Below are 19,109 nucleotides of genomic sequence, written 5' to 3'. Positions count from 1 at the left end.
GAATAATAGAAACATGAATACAGAAATGAGCAGGACTCACTGCTCACAGCAACCCCCCCCCCCCCCAACTGCCACTCCGCCCCAACCTAGGCCCCTTGAGTCTGTTGACACCTCTCAGCAAGCAGGCAGGCAGGCAAGCGTGTGTCAGGGGGATGCTCTGCCATATCCTCCCTCTCATCACCTCTCAGATTTCTCACTGCATCTCGCCACAGCTCATTTCAGGTAGAGGAAACTAAAATTCCCTGCCTACAGCAACACTGACTGATCACACTAAGCTTAGGAGAAGATAGCCAGTCCAATATGATTATGATTTGTGTAATTATTGTATCGTTGTCCAGTTGACTGATCATGTTCTGCATGATCGGAATAGAATATGGAAGTTGAATGAATATTCAAGTCGGCATACATATGTACAGGACAGTTTGATATGATTTCATGTGGAGGTGGTTCAGGTGGTTAATGTGTTAGAGCAGTGGTAGGCTACTCTGGGATTGTCTGCCCCGTAACCTGAGATGGGCAGTGTGATTTCTGACATGCTACTAGGTCCACTTAACAACGCAGAAGTAGGGCTACTGAACTTTACTGCACAACAAATTAAGGCACAGTCTTCAGATATGAAATATGAATTAACAAATCTTCAAACCATTTACTTAATCTAATAATAAATATAATCCAGCTAAAGTGGTTTGTGATATTATAAAGCAACTTTTCAAACACCGGCATGGCACACACACAGTCACAAACTCCATGACACACACACACACACCATGCATTGCAGTTGTTGGCCAAGCATGATAAAACCTGATGTGTTGACTCATATATTCTTCTTCATATAAAAATTTATTCAAATGCAGAAAAACAGCATTTAATGAACATATGTCTGACCTTAAAAGAATAATACATCTAATATAAACTGACATATCAGCTAAAAATATATACATGTAAGTGAATCTATCATATAAATCTCAAAATACAGAATACAAGTTCATAGAAAATATCATGCCAAGGAAAACATTGGCTACAAAAATGTACAAGACACTGTAATCTTTAGAGTCCAACACTAGACCAGCAGAGTCGCCCCTACCAGGGTCTCCACATGGAGTCTACCGGGGCTAGCTGCGCAACCGGAGAGGCAGGCAGCGTGACGCCGCCGGCAGTGCTCAGTCCGTTCAGCGGAATAACAGGTCCACTAGGAACGAACGCCGAGCTGGGAATTAAAAAGGCGAATTTCCCATCCGTTGCAGATACAACCTGAAATCCGCCGTATATCTTAGCTGCCTCTGGCGAGATGCTCACCGGCGTGCCATTTTTGCAAACCGCACCACTTAACTGAGGGGAAGCGCATGCGACTTGTACTACTGGTTGTCCGAAAGCTGCATGGGGTGTGCAGGAAGAAACGGGGTGCTGTGCCGGGCAGTTCAATACGTTGATGTGCGCGATGCAACTCGCCAAGTGGCTGAGGAGTCTTGTCCTTATCTCGGTGTTTACCCCTTCGCACGTGGAGAGAAAACGCGTGACTTCATTCATGCACTCACTGAAACCGGCCCGGTACTTGCCGATTACAGATGGGTCCGTGTTCAAGGCACCTGTAAGGAACATCAATACGATACGTTTAAATAAAAGCTTGGATTTAACCTCTTCTTTTGATTTTCGAACAAGGAATTTAAACCTTTAAATTAGGTTAAATTACAAACTCTAAAATAAACTGATTTAAAATAGACAAATGGACCTATACGAAGAACTAAGGAATGATATAGTCTAAATAAAATATTGTCTGCAGGGACTGGAGGACACTTTTCCAGATGTCCTAATCTACGCAAAGAGTAGGCTTGGTCAGGTATATTTTGAACTCTGTTATACTCACCGGTTATCTGAAGTTGCTGAAGATTTTTCAGGTGCTTCACTGTCATTTCCAAAATATCCGCTTTTTCAAGTTTCGAGTGTCTTGAGGTCTAAACAAATATAAAAAAAAACAAGCTTTAGCTTTACAAATAAAGCATTGATAACTATTTTACATATATTCCATGTTTTATTAATTACCTAATGTCTTAATTAACTTTAGAATTTATGGTTAAGCATGATTGCGTCATGGGATTACAATATTGGTTATTTGCCTTTAAAACTTCTTGCTAACAATTTAAAACACTTACATCTTTTTTAAGTGCGTTCAAAATAAGGGTCTTCAACTGACACAGGCTTTCGTTGATGCGCGCTCGTCTTCTTTTCTCCATAATTGGTTTAGATGACTAGAAAAATTACAAAAAGGACATTAACAAACTGACATCTGGCAAGTTGTGCATCATGCTATTTTCAACCTGATGCATCTTTCATCTAGGTCATTCACAGTAGCCTACCTTTCTGTGTTCCGTGGCTGTCTTGGGTTTATCAGGTGTCGTTACCAAATTTGCCGGGGTGGCAGCAACTGGAGATCCCGATGATTTCTCCATGTTATCCGCTGGCATGTTTCTATATCAAAATAAGTTTCCCCCGAAAGTCGTCTTCCGATATGTCACAGGAGCCCACGTATAATCCGAATGTATTGACCAGAATCCGTTGTCTGATTCTTTATTTCGAGTTTGTCTGTATTCAGTAAATTATAGTTCATTAATTGGTTTAAACGGATCCAGTCAACAGAGGCAGGGGCTTTATAGGGTTCTTCTCTCCACAGTGCCTTGGGCGAATCTGACATCTCGCTGTTCGCTCAGCAGCTCTTATTTATGTCTCCCAAACTGCACGCGAACAGCTCGTGTGAAATTTCCCAAAGTTTATTTCCCACAGTAACTTTCCTCCAATCACTGGAAGAGACACACGATGTAGAGCAGGCGGCGCGTGCACAGTATCATACCATTGGCTATAGGCGTGGGGGTGGCGTTGCGCGCGAGCTTTGCGGCAGTGTTGGGACACCAAGGGCAAGTCTTCCCTCTAACCACGGATGGAGTGTCACCAGTAACGATACCATGTTGAACGAAGTATACAGTAAATGTTACCAATATGTGAATGAATAGTGATTTGAAATAGGTTTTGTGCTATAAGTATTCTTTTGGTTAATGGTCTGATTTGTGGTCTCTTCAGAACATAATGACATAAATATAGGTGGAATTAAAGAATGTTGAGTTTGACTAAAATGTACCCAAAAGTGTACCCTAAAGTGAATTGCACCCCCGCCCCCACCACCCCCATTAGGGGTATTAAATCTGTCTCAAAATACCACCTGATAGTGAGAGTCTGTTCATCCTGCATTTTCACACAAACTCAGGAGTTTAACCCTACACCCCAGTAGCGCAATCTTCAAGTATCACCTTTCACCTCAGAGACCAGGCTAAGCCCTTTTAGTTCTGGTTTGTTGGCAACCTTGAACACCCTGGTTCCATTCAGTGCTCATGTTCAGCAATGTCGGGAATCTCAGTTTACCATGGAGGGCCAGTTGTGCACTGAGCCAGACTTTTCACACCCTGGTTTGTAGAGGCCCACCTGCAAGAGTATCAGCATTCAGAGATGACTCAGGAAACATATGGAACACAATACTATGTCACAAGAAAAAAAAGATTTGTGTTCATAGAGTGTGAGTGTCAACAATGACTTGAAAGTATATTTATTTCTCATATTGAAGTACATTTAGAACACCAACTTGAACCATCTGCAGTAGTGCAAGTGCAGCTTGGCAAGTGCTTCCCATGTCTTATTAGTGCAGATATATTTGGTTTGAATATAAGCTTTGCCTCATTTTGTTGTCAAGCTTGGGCCCCTTGAAACAGTACTGGCTTTGTTCCACTGCTGGGAAGAAATGGGCAGGTTCCACAAGCCTACGGTGGCTTCTGTTAGCATACACATGTCAATGGCAGGATCCATTTTTGTAAATTGTGTTCTCCTGCACATTTGTACATGTCATTCCGGCTATCAAATTGCATTCAGATTATATTTTGTATGTAATTAATATGCTGCACATGCAATAACAGATTGCGATTTCTCCTCTGTATTAAGAGATCCAATGAAGTGCAGCTGCAAATAAGCATCTCAGAATAAATTGCAAATTTGGCTGTTAACTTATGTGTCCTGTGATGGGAGATAGATATAAAACATGAGATGCAAGGAGTTGGAGGAAGGAGAGCCAACATCCCTCCGTCTACATTCAGATAAGTCAGGAACGAATAGTACTGGCTGATATAAGTACTCTTCCTTGTGTATTTTCCTATACAAAGGTTACTCCAGTGGGTCTAAGAGTCATGAAGAACTCTCCAAGAGGAACAAGAACCAAAACAGTACCATGATCACACACACACACACACACAAATTATCTTCACAAATCATTTAAAGTGAGTTTGTTGTGGAGTACCAGGTCTCACTTGGATAATATGCTGCTCAAAGTGCAACAAGAGGGCAGCGGGAGGGCAGCCACTGATGTGACGGAGAGTGAGTAAAGTTCCCGCTGTCTCGCTCTCATCTTCACTCTCCCTCCCTCCCTCCTTCCTTCTTTCTCCTCCCTCTCTCATTCTCTCTATCGTTATCTCTCTCTCCCCCTCCTCCCCCTCACTCTCTCCATCTCACCACACCTCCTCCGTTGCACACGGCTTGGCCCGGTCGTCTGGCCTGTCGACCGCAGCTTGTGGAATGTGTGTGTGTGGGCCATGTGTCAATTCTGCAGACTGTGGGAAAGAGCTGCTCTCTGCTGAACTGCAGCCGTCCCCTGCTCCCAGGCACGCAGGCACACACACGTAGACACACGCTCACACACACATCCACGCACGCACACTCTCTCTCTCTCTCTCTCTCTCTCACACACACACACACACACACACACACACACACACACACACACACACACACACACACACACACACACTCATACACACACACACACACACACACACACACACACACACACACATACATGGATGTGTCAGTGAAAGCACACTTGCAAGCACAAGCTCTCACATCAGGAAACAGATATAAGCCTACAGATTTACAGATAAATTCATGAGAAAGCATATTATTCAAAGGCAAATATACAAACAGATAAGACACATAGACACACACAAACAATATCATCCTAAAGCACCCTCGGTTTGGTAAAATGAATATGAAATGAATATAACTGAACTGAATTATAACTTCCCAAGAGTTTCCTCATATAGTCTGAATGAGTCTATATGTGTGTTCACACAAGTCTTTGTCATAAGACTTTATACCATATCTATTTGATCTGAAAAGGTTTGTACAGGTGCACAGGCACTTGTGCAATAATTAAATACAGCATGTTACTGGAGGTTTACTGAACGTGCATGAATGCAGAGACATAGGATACACAAACACACATAGGAGTCTCTCTCTCTCTCTCTCTCTCTCCCTCCCTCTCTCTCAGTGTCTGTGTGTGTGTGTGTGTGTGTGTGTGTGTGTGTGTGTGTAAGAGGGAGTTTGTGCTTTCCCTGATAAAGGCAGCAGAGTGGACGGGTGAGGAGAGGGTGAGCATAAGGAGAGGCGCCGCATGGATCTTATCAGGCCGCTGTGAATCGGCCGTGCGCTGCCTCTGTGCTGCCTCTGTGCTCTAGCCTCGCGGGGCTTTATGGCACACTCCAGATCCCTATCAGTGTGGGAAACACAAGGGGCCCGCCCGCGGGAACACCGACCCAGGCCCACAGCCAGGAGAGGGGCCCGAGCCACACACACCAAGGAGCGCAGAAAGTAAATTGGAATATGGATTTACTTTATTAAAGGTGCTCTAAGCGGTCACATGTTTTTTTTAGGCTAGAACATTTTTTGTCACATACAGCAAACATCTCCTCACTATCCGCTAGCTGCCTGTCCCCTGAACACACTGTAAAAAAACGTAGCAACAAAACAAACTGGTGCAACCTGCACCATAAAACATATCAAACAGTGTTCCAGCCAATAACCGACGAGATGTGCATTTAGGAGAGTTTCAATTGCACGGGAGGGAGTAGCGAGCTAGCTCTCTGTTTTGTTTAAACATCACTTAAAGCATCTTTAAGATTAGTTAAGATCACATGCTTTCATTTTTTGGGACTGCAGGTTGAGATATCAATGATGTGGTGTCAGGGAAAGTGTAGTAAGCATTTACTGAATCACTGCCTATAAATGTGTTTGTCTTGTCAGATGTATGACACTAAATGCTAAAAGGCTGTTTAAAACTGTTTATCAGGTTAAAGGATTCTTACTTAGACATTTTCAACCATGTTTGTCCCCAATCTTGGCTATTCATGTATAGCTGATAGTAATAATCCATGCCCTCTCATTCTGTTAATGAGTGCCCCATAAAAGCTGTAGCTGCAGATAAGACTGTTGTGTTGCCAGCATCTCTCAGGAGAGTGCTTTACACTGTAGTTAGTGTCAAAGCAGCCTTTTGTAAACAGTGAATTGCAATTAGGTGATTTACCCACTTTCCCCACTGGCCTCTCTAAACAAGTGTCCCCGAGTATGTACACAAACACCACACACACACACACACACACACACACACACACACACACACACGATCCAGCATTCTTGAGTTACCCTCCCTGGGAACAGAGTAAATGTTTTTTTCCCACTGACCAGCCTCTCCACTGGGACACTCGTCAATACGAGGAGATGTTTGACTCGTCTCCAAGCAATCACATTCTGTGGACCTTCAGCCCAGCTGTCTGAGGACCTTCAAGGTTTCTGCTCCTGAAGGGTGTGTGTGTGTGTGTGTGTGTGTGTGTGTGTTCTCTCTGAGAACAAGGGCTGTGCTCGGAACACCTAAATGACCTCCACACAGGGCTACTGAGCCGCTTTTGTTTTGACAAATGAGTGCTTGTACAAGGTGTGTGTTTGTGTACATGCTGATGTAGATGCAAATGTGTGTGTGTGTGTGTGTGTGTGTGTGTGCGTGTGTGTGCGTGCGTGTGTGTGTGTGTGTGTGTGTGTGTCTGCGTGCATGTGTGTCTGTGTGTACAGACATGTTGTCAGAGTGATAGATAATCATCCATATTCATGTAACTCATCTGAAATGCCTACAACGAAAAAAAGCCTTTCACAAAATCTTTCCACACAAAGACGAGTTTGATGAGACAGTCATATTGTATATGAGGGAGATCACATTCACCACCCTACCATATGTCAACATGGGTGGCCAACTGTACAAAGAACCCACTGTCATTCAAATGGTTTGGGACATGAATTAGCATCTGCAGTTAAGAGAGAGTAGCTCTGGCTCTGTGGGGCTAAATGCCTAATCTCACTGAGGAGACTGGATGCTGGTCGCTCAGATCAAAACATTAGAGAAGTGATGAGATTTTATTCAAGACGTCTTTTGATTATGCACACGTTCTATCTAGTGCCTCCAGTAGTTTGCATTTTTATCACAATGATTTGCATGGCAATGCAAAAATATCTTTATTCCGAGTCTAAACTGAGTTTTTGCATGGAATTGGTTAGTTAAGCTAAATGATACGTTTCACAGATTAAAGTCCTAAATCTGCTTTATTAGATTCTAAAAGTGAATAAGCCTTCACAAACTGTTCCCATTAGTGGTATTTTGTGTACGAATTGTTCTAAAAATTACTGTTTTACAAATGTTAATGATGATTCGAGAAATAATACCAGACTAAGCCTCAATTGAGAATTTGGTCTCGACCCTATATATCAGTTTATTATCAACTCCCAAGGGGTAAATTTGGTGAAATTGAATTTAGTTGGTACAGTACATTACACTCTTTTTAAAAATGTTCAGAAGTACAACAAACACGTCTTTCTTTTTTAATTCAATTTACTTTATTCATCCTTTGCTTAACTGTGGTAATCTTGGTCAAGACAATGGTCTTGTCTTATCAGGAAAAGTTGTGACGATTCCATAGGTGTGTGTTATGGAGTTCATGCAGGTCTGCCCATTCCCTCAGGCCAGTGGTACATTACTGTACATGCACTCTACTACACGCTCCTCATCCATGCTTCCAAACCAGAGGAAAACAACCTCACTGTTGACACACTGGAAGCCAAACTGTCAGCAGGCAATTAACATACACACAATGGGCAGACAACCCCCTCCACACTACCCAACGCCACACACACACACACACACACACACACACACACACACACACACACACACACACACAGACACACACACACACATGCACACAATTTAGGGTCCAGTAATGTACATTAGTAAGGTCATCGCCCTCCCTGTGAACATCCTCATCTGCCCATACTGGAGCTCATTAGAGCACTGTTGCCTGCTCCCTCCCCTGCTGTTGTTTAGATCTTTACTGGGAGGGCCTGCCTTTGTGGCCCCTGGACTGCTCCCAGACAAGGCCCCTTATCTGGACTCTGTGCCATTGTTGTCATTTAGGGTTTATGGCACTTTATGTAGTTGTTTTGTTTTTCTTCCCTGTTTTTCGTGTTGCTTAGGTTGTCATGGAGAAGGTTGTGTGTTCCTCAGATTTGTTTGGCCAGTGGCCCTTACATTTTGTTTCTTGGGGGTTTACGTACAGGAATATGATAGATTTGGCACTGATGTGGCAGGGTACCGCCAGGTTTGCAAATGTTGGGATTGTAAGGTTGTGCCAAAATAAAGCTTTGTTTGTCCAGTTTTGTGAAATGATTACATCTTGGACAATCTCTGTGAATTGTCAGCCACAATGATCCACAAAAAAACATATTTTTTAATTCATGTACACAAGGAATGACTACAGAATTAAAAAAGAAATGGAACAGGCTCAAGTACTCATTGGCAATAACTGGAACTGTCCATGGTCCCTCAAAAAGTCATGGTAAAATCCACCTCACGTGTGCAGTTGGCACTGAAATATGTGATTATATTACATATTCTCTCAAAGCACAATGTTGTTATCCAATATCAACATATTTCCGGATGTTTCCGTGCTGAGTAGGAGAGCCATGCAGAGTGAGTCAAGCCTGTGATGACGACAGAGGGGGAATGGCGCCTCTGATCAGTGAATAATGGCCCAGAGCAAATCAATTGGCCACTGTGGACCATAGATAAGATGCTGAGGTTTTGTCACTAAGGAAGCCATAAACTGCAGCCTATCCATCTCACTACCCTTCTTGTGTCCTCAGAGAGGTTGTGTGTGTGTGTGTGTGTGTGTGTATGTGTATGTGTATACTGCCTGCCTTTCACTATGAGGCCAGCAGATGTTGCCCACTGAAGGCGTTGTGCTGCCACGCCGGGATGACACTGCATAGCTTCCCTATATGCCTGAGAGTCACTCAGTGCTCTGTGGATTTAGGATTCTACAGTTGCAGTGGAGGACAAGCCGTGCACTTGGCTCTCAAATTCTGGTGTGAAACAAATAAGAAAAACACTGTTTCAGATCACGTCTGAGCTTCACAGTACACATGAATATTTCTTTTTCCATCACTATCATTTGTCTTTCCATATTCCAAATTCTTCAAATAATCTGAGTCGTGTGGAATGTGTCCTCTCCATTTTCATTTCTAGCTTGCATTGCACAACCAAAACAGATGCTTAGATGCTCATTCAAACAGCAGTGGGCTAGTGCATCTGGCCGAAGCCTAAACTAAAAACACAAAACTCCACAGTGAAATATGACCTGTAAAATGGAACGCTTTGTCAGTGATAAGAGCCACATAACAAAAAGTCACTCGGGCGAAGCTCCCTCCTTTCTCTGTCAGCATGGAGAATCTGACACCCTATATCATCTTGAAAACTGTGTCCAATTGCATTGTGCCCAGCAGCAGGTAGCTGCCCTGGCCACGGGCGAGCTGGCAGGCGCCGGACACAGAGATTGGCCCGTCCTGCTGTGGACAGGTCAGGGGTCAGAGTGCGCCGTGGAGTGGACACAGGCCATGCTCCCTCCGGCCAGGGCCAGAGGCAGCTTTGGAGTTGATTTATAGGCTCCTCCACAGGGTCAGCACAGTCCCACTGGCCAGCACGCACGCGGGACCGCAGCTGGCCTCATCGTTTTCACTCCACTGGGTTCCCTGCACATTGTGTGCCCTTCATACCTACAAAGGCCACGTATGAGGACCTCGGAGGCTTTGAAGAGATTGTGTTTTTTTAGCTCCATTCTTTGTGAAAAGAAGAAGCCCATTAGGACTTCATGGCTTCGGGAATCAAAGAACAATCAGTTGCAGTGAACATGAAATTGCATCCACAGTATAGTACACAAAGTAGGAGACAGCATATTAACTATTTAATGATCAGTTCAGTGTATGTATGGTCAGAATGCTGCAAAATCACACCAGTTACAAGACTCAACACCGTGACTGTGACCTGAGCAGTGAATGATACTTGCGTCTATTTTAAATTGTGAAGGGCAAACTGGCTGTGGATCCTTTTCATTATGAGGTGTATGTGTGTGTTTGTGCTCCTAGTCTGCCCCTCATGGACAACAGAGACCCGAGTTGCCCGTTGTGAGGGCACTGTCAGTGGGGTGTGGAAGGGTTATGTGACCAGAGGTTACCGAAGCTTTTCATCCAGCCACACTGGACTGTCGTGCTCCAACTCCCTGCTGGTGTAAATTTGTTGCCTTGTGGCTTTCTTTTTCGGAGCGAGTGTCAACACGGGCCCCTGATGAGAGATTTGTAGACGCGATAACTCGATTAGACCCCAGGAGGGGGAGTGAGCGGCAGCCCAGCGTCACAGTCACACTGGGAGAATCCGGTCCTGCTCCTTAACCTCTCGGCAGGAGACGCACGGCTCCACCTGCTGAGAGAGTTGCCCTATTTGGCACCATACAAATCGCCTTACTGCATAGAGATGTCAATATGGCTAACTTGCATCCAAAGAGATTAAGCGTGTACATTACAGATTATGTTTACGGTTCTGTCAGAGTTTTCTGCCAAAGTTCCATACCCCACAAGAAAATGATACACTTTATTGTATGCACTGGAGATATTACAAACCTTGGCTTTACCTCTTTCATGTGACCAGGGAATCCAAGAGGAGGGAATGTGAATCCATACACAGTATGATTTGCCAATGTAGTGTGAGGGCTAATCTTTCATCTCAATCCCTGACAACACAGTACAACACAACACAACACAACTCAACACAACAACAAAACAAAACAAAACAACACAACACAACACAACACAACAACAAAACAAAAAAATACATTACATTACATTACACATTACATTATACTATTATACTATTATACTATTATATTTCCCCTTGGGGATCAATAAAGTATCTATCTATCTATCTGTCTATCTATCTATCTATCTATCTATCTATCTATCTATCTACTATATTACATTGAAATATTCAATTGTTAAGTCCGACGTCACATATTGTTTCGGGGCCCAATAGCTCTTTCATCCAAAAGAGTTTACTAGCGCCATAACCATAAGTAGTATAATGACTGAATAGTCGGAAAAAAAAAAAACAAGCTTCTATGGGCCCAGTTGGACCCGAAATGATTGCATTATAATTGCACATTATTGCATCACAACTTAGCAACCAGATAACAGCCAAATCTAAGCACAGCATATCACAATGCAACACAAAAGCAGTCACAATGCAGTCAATAAAGTGCTGATGGGAAGCATCAGTTATATAGCGGCTGGACTTTAACACATGTGGCGATGCCGACCCAGCTCTCTGTTACTCTGGCGTACTTCAGAAGAATGGCTTTTCCCCCTCCTCTCATCCCTGAAAGAAAGGCCTGAAAGATGCCTGCCTTTCCCCCGAGGAGCAGATTATCTCCCATCACCAAGTCCCTCATCTCTGGCTCCTCCAGCCTCCTCTCCTCAGCGTGCGCGAGTTTAATCCGTCATGTCCTGCCGAGAAGAGACGCTAATCTTCGACCCCTCACAAGACTCACTGTTAGCTAATCCTGTCCGTCGGGCGGACATCAGAATGGCCCCGCGGTGAGGTGCATTATGGGCCTCAACAGCAGCCACAGCAGCAGCACCAACAGCCTCGTCTGAGCCCACAGGCATTTACATGTGCAAACAGTATCAGAACAGCCCCGAAGGGCTTGTCTCACATGTCTTCTCTCGAAAGCTGAATGAAGCTTGTGTTTGTCATTTCACTTAACATGTCTCTCCCACCAAAGATAATGACGGGCAGGAAGGGTCTGTATGAGAGACCCTTAAGGGTGTCTGCCAATCTGTATTACAAACAGGCTAATAGCTGTTTGACCCCCGGTTAAGGTAGGCCTACTGGCATGCAGGGATATTCAATGCTGTTGGAAAGCAACTGGTAAGTAGAGGAGTAGAGGTAAATAAGAGGAGTCACCGAAGACTTATTTCACCTATTATTTCACTAGTCAAGAACTTACATTCCAAAATGATGGCTTTTAAGTGGGTCCTTGGATGGTGAATGATTTATCCAGTGAGACAGACACCGGCTAAAACTGGAAGAGGAAATAAACACATAATAAATGTGAAAGGATTATGAAGGAAAGGTTACCATATGGTGGACTGTATATAGCAGAATTGCCTATGATACCAACAGGTGCCAAGACACATACCCAGTTTAGTCCGTCAAAATACACAAATAACACACACACACACACACACACACACACACACACACACACACACACACACACACACACATAACTATATTGCCTTGCCTAGTCACTTACAACAACAACCCTAAGTACACCAGATCAAAGGGGCAGGTGGAGAGTGTTGGGATGGAGGAATGGAGTAGTATTTGTGAGAAGGAGGAGGAGGAAGAGAGAAGAGGTACAGGCAGATGGGACTGGAGAAATCCTCCTAGCAGCCTTCACCAAGGGCTATAACTGTTTCCTTTTTGACCCCCTCACTCCCTCTTCTAGTTGCTCTCCATATACGGAGCCCCCCCCCAATCCACCACTGTCCACACGTCAGAAGCCTTGGGTCTTTTGTGCGCTCCAGGGGCCTCAGACAAGCAGGACCAGTGTGTGGAGCACGTGGGACAAGGCCGGAAACAAACAAGGCACAGGGAGCCAGCAGAATGGAATCATCCGGCTGATGTCACTGAATACATTTACCTACCTCGGAGAGCATTCAGCCCTGCCTTTGTTTTATGTTGGGTGGGGGGGTGGGATGAGGGGGGGGGGGATAAAGGGATCTCTCCACACGGGGAGGGACGGGAGGGGGAGCAAAGGCTTTAGCTGGGAAAATAGACCTTGTCTCCACAGCTACCATCTCAGCAGAAAATATGGTGCCTTTTACTGGGAATGAGGATGAAGAGGCACAATCAGCAGGGGATGAATGAGAGTGTGCCCCAACCCCCCACCCCTTCCCACCCCGAAGGAGAGAGACAGGACTTGAGACCTGGGAGAAGGGGAGAGAGAGAGAGCGCAACAGCTGAGGGCTGTCTGTGTTAAGCCCACAGGTGGTCTGAGAATAGGTGAGAAATAAAAGGCTGCTCAATGAATGACTGAATTATGAAATGCTGCAAATCTACATCTGAGTCATTTTAGAGACAGTACAGACATAAAGATCAAAAACTGCATATGTCTATGAGCACATTATTTACAACAGGTGTCAACAACAAAACAGAGAGTAAGGAAGTAGAGCTTGCTAGAATTTGGTAACATTTCCGTTACCATTCCAATAAAATTGCAGATAATTTAGATAACTGCTCATATTGTTATGAAAACTGTCTAGTTACATGTGAAATTAGTGTCACGACAAAGAATATCTAATTCTGAAACATTTGTCAGTAGTCATTATATGTAATCAAAATGCCATTTATTTTTCTGAGTCCATTTTGTGATGCATTTCTTCACATTTTAATAACTTTAATAGACATTGATTCACTGATGCCACCATAGTCCATGGCTCATAACATGGAAAGCTCATCTCAAAAGCATATAATGTTAAAAATACAAAGGCAAATATTTATCAACTCAAAGGTTGAAAAATGTAAAGACCTGTCAATGGCAAAAGAATAACCCTTTCTTAATATGTTTCTTAGCTTTCTTATATTTTTCGCAATATTTAAAAAAATGTTACCAATTTAAGAAGCAATACATGTTGTATTTGTACCCTGGCCCCATAGGGGAAAGAGGTTGTGGTACTCAGGTCTGTCCATCTGTCTGTCCGTCCATCCCTCTGTGTGTGCGCGAAATATCTTACAAAGTACAGGTCTGAGGTACTTCAAACTTGTGCACAATGCCAGATCTGGCTTAGAATCTAGATGCTGGAATTTGGTTTTGCTTTGGTTAAGATAAGGGTCTGGAGTCGCCTGTCTCATGTTGTCATGTTCACACGTTGATGGTTATTTATACTTAGGAGATTATGCGTGATTTTCAGATTTGTGATTATAAATTATTGAAGGTCAAATAATTGTTTCATCTAATGTGATAATAGACTGCTCTGTGTAAAATACTGATCCAAGGAACAACTTGCATGTTAGCATTGAATAAATAACATATAAAAGATTAATTTATGAGACTGCTAACATTTTATTAGCAGGAGTAATCTGATTTAATCTGATTTTATCATAGTGAAATCTTGTATGACACCTTCACCCATTCACCCATGATAAAAAACTAGAATTTCTAATAAAATATCTTTCAAAAATATTGATAAGTAGTGTCTGTCACTAACATTTCACAGAAGCAAGTAATAAGGCAATTCTGATATATTTAAGGACACCACCGCCTTTGACTTTCAGTGACTCTGAGGAAGATGTAGAAGATAAGTATCTCCACAGATAGCTGTTAATGTTTAGCCTTTATACTACAAGGTAACAAAAAAATATATATATATTTTCTTATTTCAATACACAGACATTACAAATATTATCAAATGTAACCAACTGTGGATCCTGTGCTTTTCCACATGGATTTATTTTCTATAATAACAATAACTAATGAGCTCATCTATCACCTGGCTCTATGTGTAAGGTGTCGCTGATAAAAAATATTGAAGAACAATGGACACTGGCACTAGAACAATGGCACTAGATTATTATAAAAAAAAGTTAGTTCTTGATCTCCCTCTTGCGAGATCCTTCCATTCCATGAGAGAATGTTTCCGCCTCAAACCAGCACGGCATGTTTCCTGTGCTCTGCTGGGTCTGATGCCGCATGAAGTGTCCATACAAACAGGAGCCCCATTCAGCCGTAACACGCTTCACGTCGTCACACGCGTCTCCTACACTCATCCATTTGGACAATCTTGTTGCTGATATCAAACAAAAATACACATTTTTCTTTTTTGAGACTGTTCAGTGGATAGTTTTTTCAGTAAAGACATTTACTTCTTCTTTTAGACTAAATTTAGTTCTGTTATAGACTACATGTTTAAATTGACATGTTATAAAACTGTCAGCACTGCTCCACTGTACCTTTCTCTGTGATCTATGTTTATTCTGATTTATTTGGAATGTACTCAGATTTTGACCGCAAACCAAAACTTGTTTAATTTATTGTGATTTATTTTATCTGGTAAATTGCCAAACTGGCTAATACATTTTAGATGCTTTCACATTGTGTTGGTGACTTTAGATCATTTTTATTGGCTTAGGTCCAACTTCTCAGCATAATAACGCCAATTGATGTAAAATGATTGGACTATGATACATGGACGAGGATATCACTTGCAAAGCAATGACAGAAAAATTTCATCTGTTTTTAGTGTTCTTAGTGTTTACCGTACTTTCCCAACTATTAGCCGCGGCTTATGCATTGATTTTGCAAAATTTCTTCAGCTTTGAGGTTAATACACAGGGGCAGTTAATATGGTATTAATATGGTTTTGTTTCTTTTAACTTGCATAAAACACTGTCCTGCGGCTTATACACAATGTGACTAATACACAGGAAATAACTGCAACCCTTCAGCAGGGGAGGTTTGGATATTCTAACAAAATATTATGTTCTGCCACAATTAAAGGTTCTAAAATTCGACGAACTCAGGTATTCTTTAGAATGTTCATTTTCCAACATTCCCGTCATCAGTGTGATGGTACTGGCTGAAGGATCATCCTTCATCCTAAATTACCCGAACATAATGGCAGAGGTTCAATGAGATGAACAATTGAAATAACCTCTGATTGCACAATGCACAGACACATGCACACATACACACACATATGCACGAACGCACGCACGCACACGCACACACACACACACACACACACACAAACACACACACACACACACACACCACAAAAATATCTAGATACACACTTATTTTTAACATCTCTAGATATCATGCAATGCATTGATGTTTAATTTGATATTTGGCATCAGTCAGGTGAGCAGACTCTGAGGGAGCAGAGGGACCAGGGCCCCAGTCTGAGGCCCTCTGTCCAGTGTCAGCACTGGGAATGTGGCAACATGGAATTAAATAGGGCCACTAAGATAAAGAGCGCCAGTAGAGAGCATGCATAACTCGCTTTTGTCTTAGAGTTCAAATGCCCTTAACAAATTCAGAAAAGTGTCCGAATGGAGTTTGCATGTAAGTCTTTCCATTTCAACATGAAAGTGTTTCCCAGCAAATACGACTGGCCAACCTCAATGGCCTACTTAGCATGTAGATTATATGCCGTTTCGGTGCATTGACAAAGTTTCTATGTGTATTTAAATGATAATATGTTTGGAGAAGCCAACTGCTTGAAGAGGTACTGGAGGGATTCTAGCACAACAGTGTGCAAGGAATTTAAGATGAATCTCTTTGAAACACAAGACTTGGTAAAAGCGCAATCATGATCTAATTTAAATCCCAAACACATTCCCAGAGTTTCATGTCTGAGGATTAGTTTGGATTGCACACACAGGCCCTCATAGTCTGTAATTGTTTTAGGTCCTTTCAAAGTGTGGCTCAAATATTCACCTCATACGGATCTGTTCTGATGTCTTGTTTAAGAAAAATGAATGGGTATAAATGAATTCAGCTGTGCAATAAGAATGAAAGATGTGTCTGATTTGTCATGGGTGCTTTGGAGAGACCACAAAATAATAAATAAGGAGGTTTTTGTTTGCTACATTTTTGAAAGCAACCTATGTAATCTCTAATAAAGAGATTATGCAGAGTGGAGTTATGCTGCCATAACTGCACAAGAAAAACTTCATTAAGATTTGTCAGATGATTTATAAAAAATAAGTTCCTCTATGATCCTATCTTGAAATACTGGGCATAGTTTATTACATTTCTGAAACAGATTTATCAACAAAAATGGTCAAAAGTCAATTACAGCAATCAATTTTAAAGAGTGGTCTATTAAGAGGCAACATGACATAATACTCGTTTTAGGCGTATTTCAGAAACAAAACAACCATCCATGTTGACTGAGCTCCTTGACCAGATTGTCTTGAGGCATAAGTGAGCTTGAGAAGTACCTCATACAAATCACCACCAGCCAAGGGCCACTCGCACTCTGTGCTGAGATGTACTCATTACACAAGTGGACATTCCTTGACTCACTTGCTTCAGTGTAACTTGGACACTTTACAGATGGCCCCACGGACGTGTGAGTGCCCACACACAAACACATCTGCCCATAAACGCTCGGCTAAGGGCCTCTCAAGTGCCTGTGTACTGTACCAGCATTGAAGCCCAGACTGGGTGGAAACACCATCTCCTCAGCACTGTTGACATATCAGCTGATCCCCTGGGTTCACCATGTGACCTCAGTGACCTGCACTCCCGTTCCCTCACGTGCTGACACGGCCTCTCCAGGGCTGAAGCCCGCCATGGTCCTGGTGGCCCCCTTCCCACATGTCTGTGCCAAGGCTGGCCAGTCTCCATGGAGACTCATCTACACATGAAAGTAGGTCTCTGTCATGGATTTCTCCTTCTTATCCTCCAGTGCTTCTGTCCACCCTCCCACTCCACACTCGGCCCACACAGACAAAGGGTAGAATGTTAGTTTGTGCACCTTCATAAAGATGCTATAAATATTGAATAATGATATTGTCTTGTATGTAGACTGATACTGACACATATCAAACCATCTGGTTAAATTTTGATAGTATAATATAATACAGATACAAAATTAGTAGTCAAATAGTAATTTTTTACTATTTATTTTAAAACTGCGCACTTTAGTTGAACGTTCAGCATACAAGTGATTTAAATGTAGTGAAATGTCTGTGTTCAGTGCAAAACAGTCAAGCTTGGTCCTGTACAACTCATTATTAACTCTGGTTAGAAATCTGCAAACTCAAGAGACACCTAGAGGATGGTACTACATGTCAGTAACAATATTGTATACTATCCTCTACTGTATACCCACGTCCACGTGACACCGATGTCACAACATAAAATACACCTTGTCAATGGTAAATGCAGTCAACTGCAGTCTTCAGACTATTGTTATCAATTAGGCAATGACTTGTCCAAATTAAAACAACACTGCTATGTAGGGCCATCCACTGATTAATGCAAAGCTATAATAAAGTTATAAAGACATAATCCGTTCAGAACAAGTCAGGTTTAGGCAGAGACCCATCCCATCCCAACAGACACGTTGATGAGTTCTGGCAAGTGTCAGTCAGTCAGACAGACTGATCCTCTCCTTCGAGTCTGCAGTAGGTTCTGCATGTTCTCCCAAACACAAGGCCTTTCCATTAACTCCTAACCTGCATTGGCATAATAAGACAAGGGGCCGAGCCCGTCCCTCCAACAAGCAGGCGAACAAATGCTTACACGACTGCTACTGTCCGCCCACTGAATCACTGAATTTATTAACCCTCCCCGAGCCCCATTCATACACATGCCCCCCAAAAAGCAGAAGGAGTGGAGACCCCGAAAAGGTCGGGACTGGGGAGGAGCGCAGCTTTGTGTCCATCTGCTGTGGCCCCACAACGCAACAGCCTTTTACCAGACCCCCTCAGCATTGGCCACATAATGGCCCAACACCCAAGAACACTGGCCACTGGACCAGAGACCCGAACGTGACTCAATACTTTGGCTTTTACACATGCTAATGGATGGTCAGTAGAGTTTCTGTGTCACTGGGGGCAATAAGCTAACGGCACAAAGGAGCAAAAGCGTGGGATGGGGAGTGTGTGTGTGGGAGAAAGGGGCAAATCTGGGTCTTCCTTTTGGGGGGGACATGAATGAGACCACAAAGTGAAGGTCAAAGTGCTCCAGTTAGCACAAGTTGCCTCCCCACACAAGAATCTTTTTTGTAATTTGTGCGCGGGACATATTGAGACAATTGGGCTCTTAGGGTATGCGTGAGGAAGCGTTGGGAAT

General features: G+C 42.9%; 1 protein-coding gene across 1 annotated transcript; it reads right to left on the bottom strand.

Annotated features, from left to right (window-relative positions):
• Window positions 1–848: 848 nt before the first annotated feature.
• LOC143135224 (transcription factor HES-1-B-like) lies at window positions 849–2,658 on the bottom strand. Its single transcript, XM_076295933.1, has 4 exons — window positions 2,355–2,658; window positions 2,151–2,246; window positions 1,865–1,952; window positions 849–1,586 (listed from the first exon to the last, which is right to left on the bottom strand). Exons 1-4 carry the CDS (start codon window positions 2,460–2,462, stop codon window positions 1,081–1,083), a joined length of 798 nt encoding a protein of 265 aa, XP_076152048.1. The 5' UTR covers window positions 2,463–2,658; the 3' UTR covers window positions 849–1,080.
• Window positions 2,659–19,109: the final 16,451 nt, after the last annotated feature.

The sequence above is a fragment of the Alosa pseudoharengus genome, unplaced genomic scaffold (assembly GCF_046254945.1).
Source record: "Alosa pseudoharengus isolate Yale_2024_CS ecotype anadromous, Long Island Sound unplaced genomic scaffold, YU_APseudo_1.1 YU_APseudo_1.1_scf_2, whole genome shotgun sequence".
In the NCBI taxonomy this organism is placed as follows: Eukaryota; Metazoa; Chordata; class Actinopteri; order Clupeiformes; family Clupeidae; genus Alosa; species Alosa pseudoharengus.
Note: the sequence above shows the minus strand (reverse complement) of the source record. Positions and strands in the feature narration are given on the sequence as shown.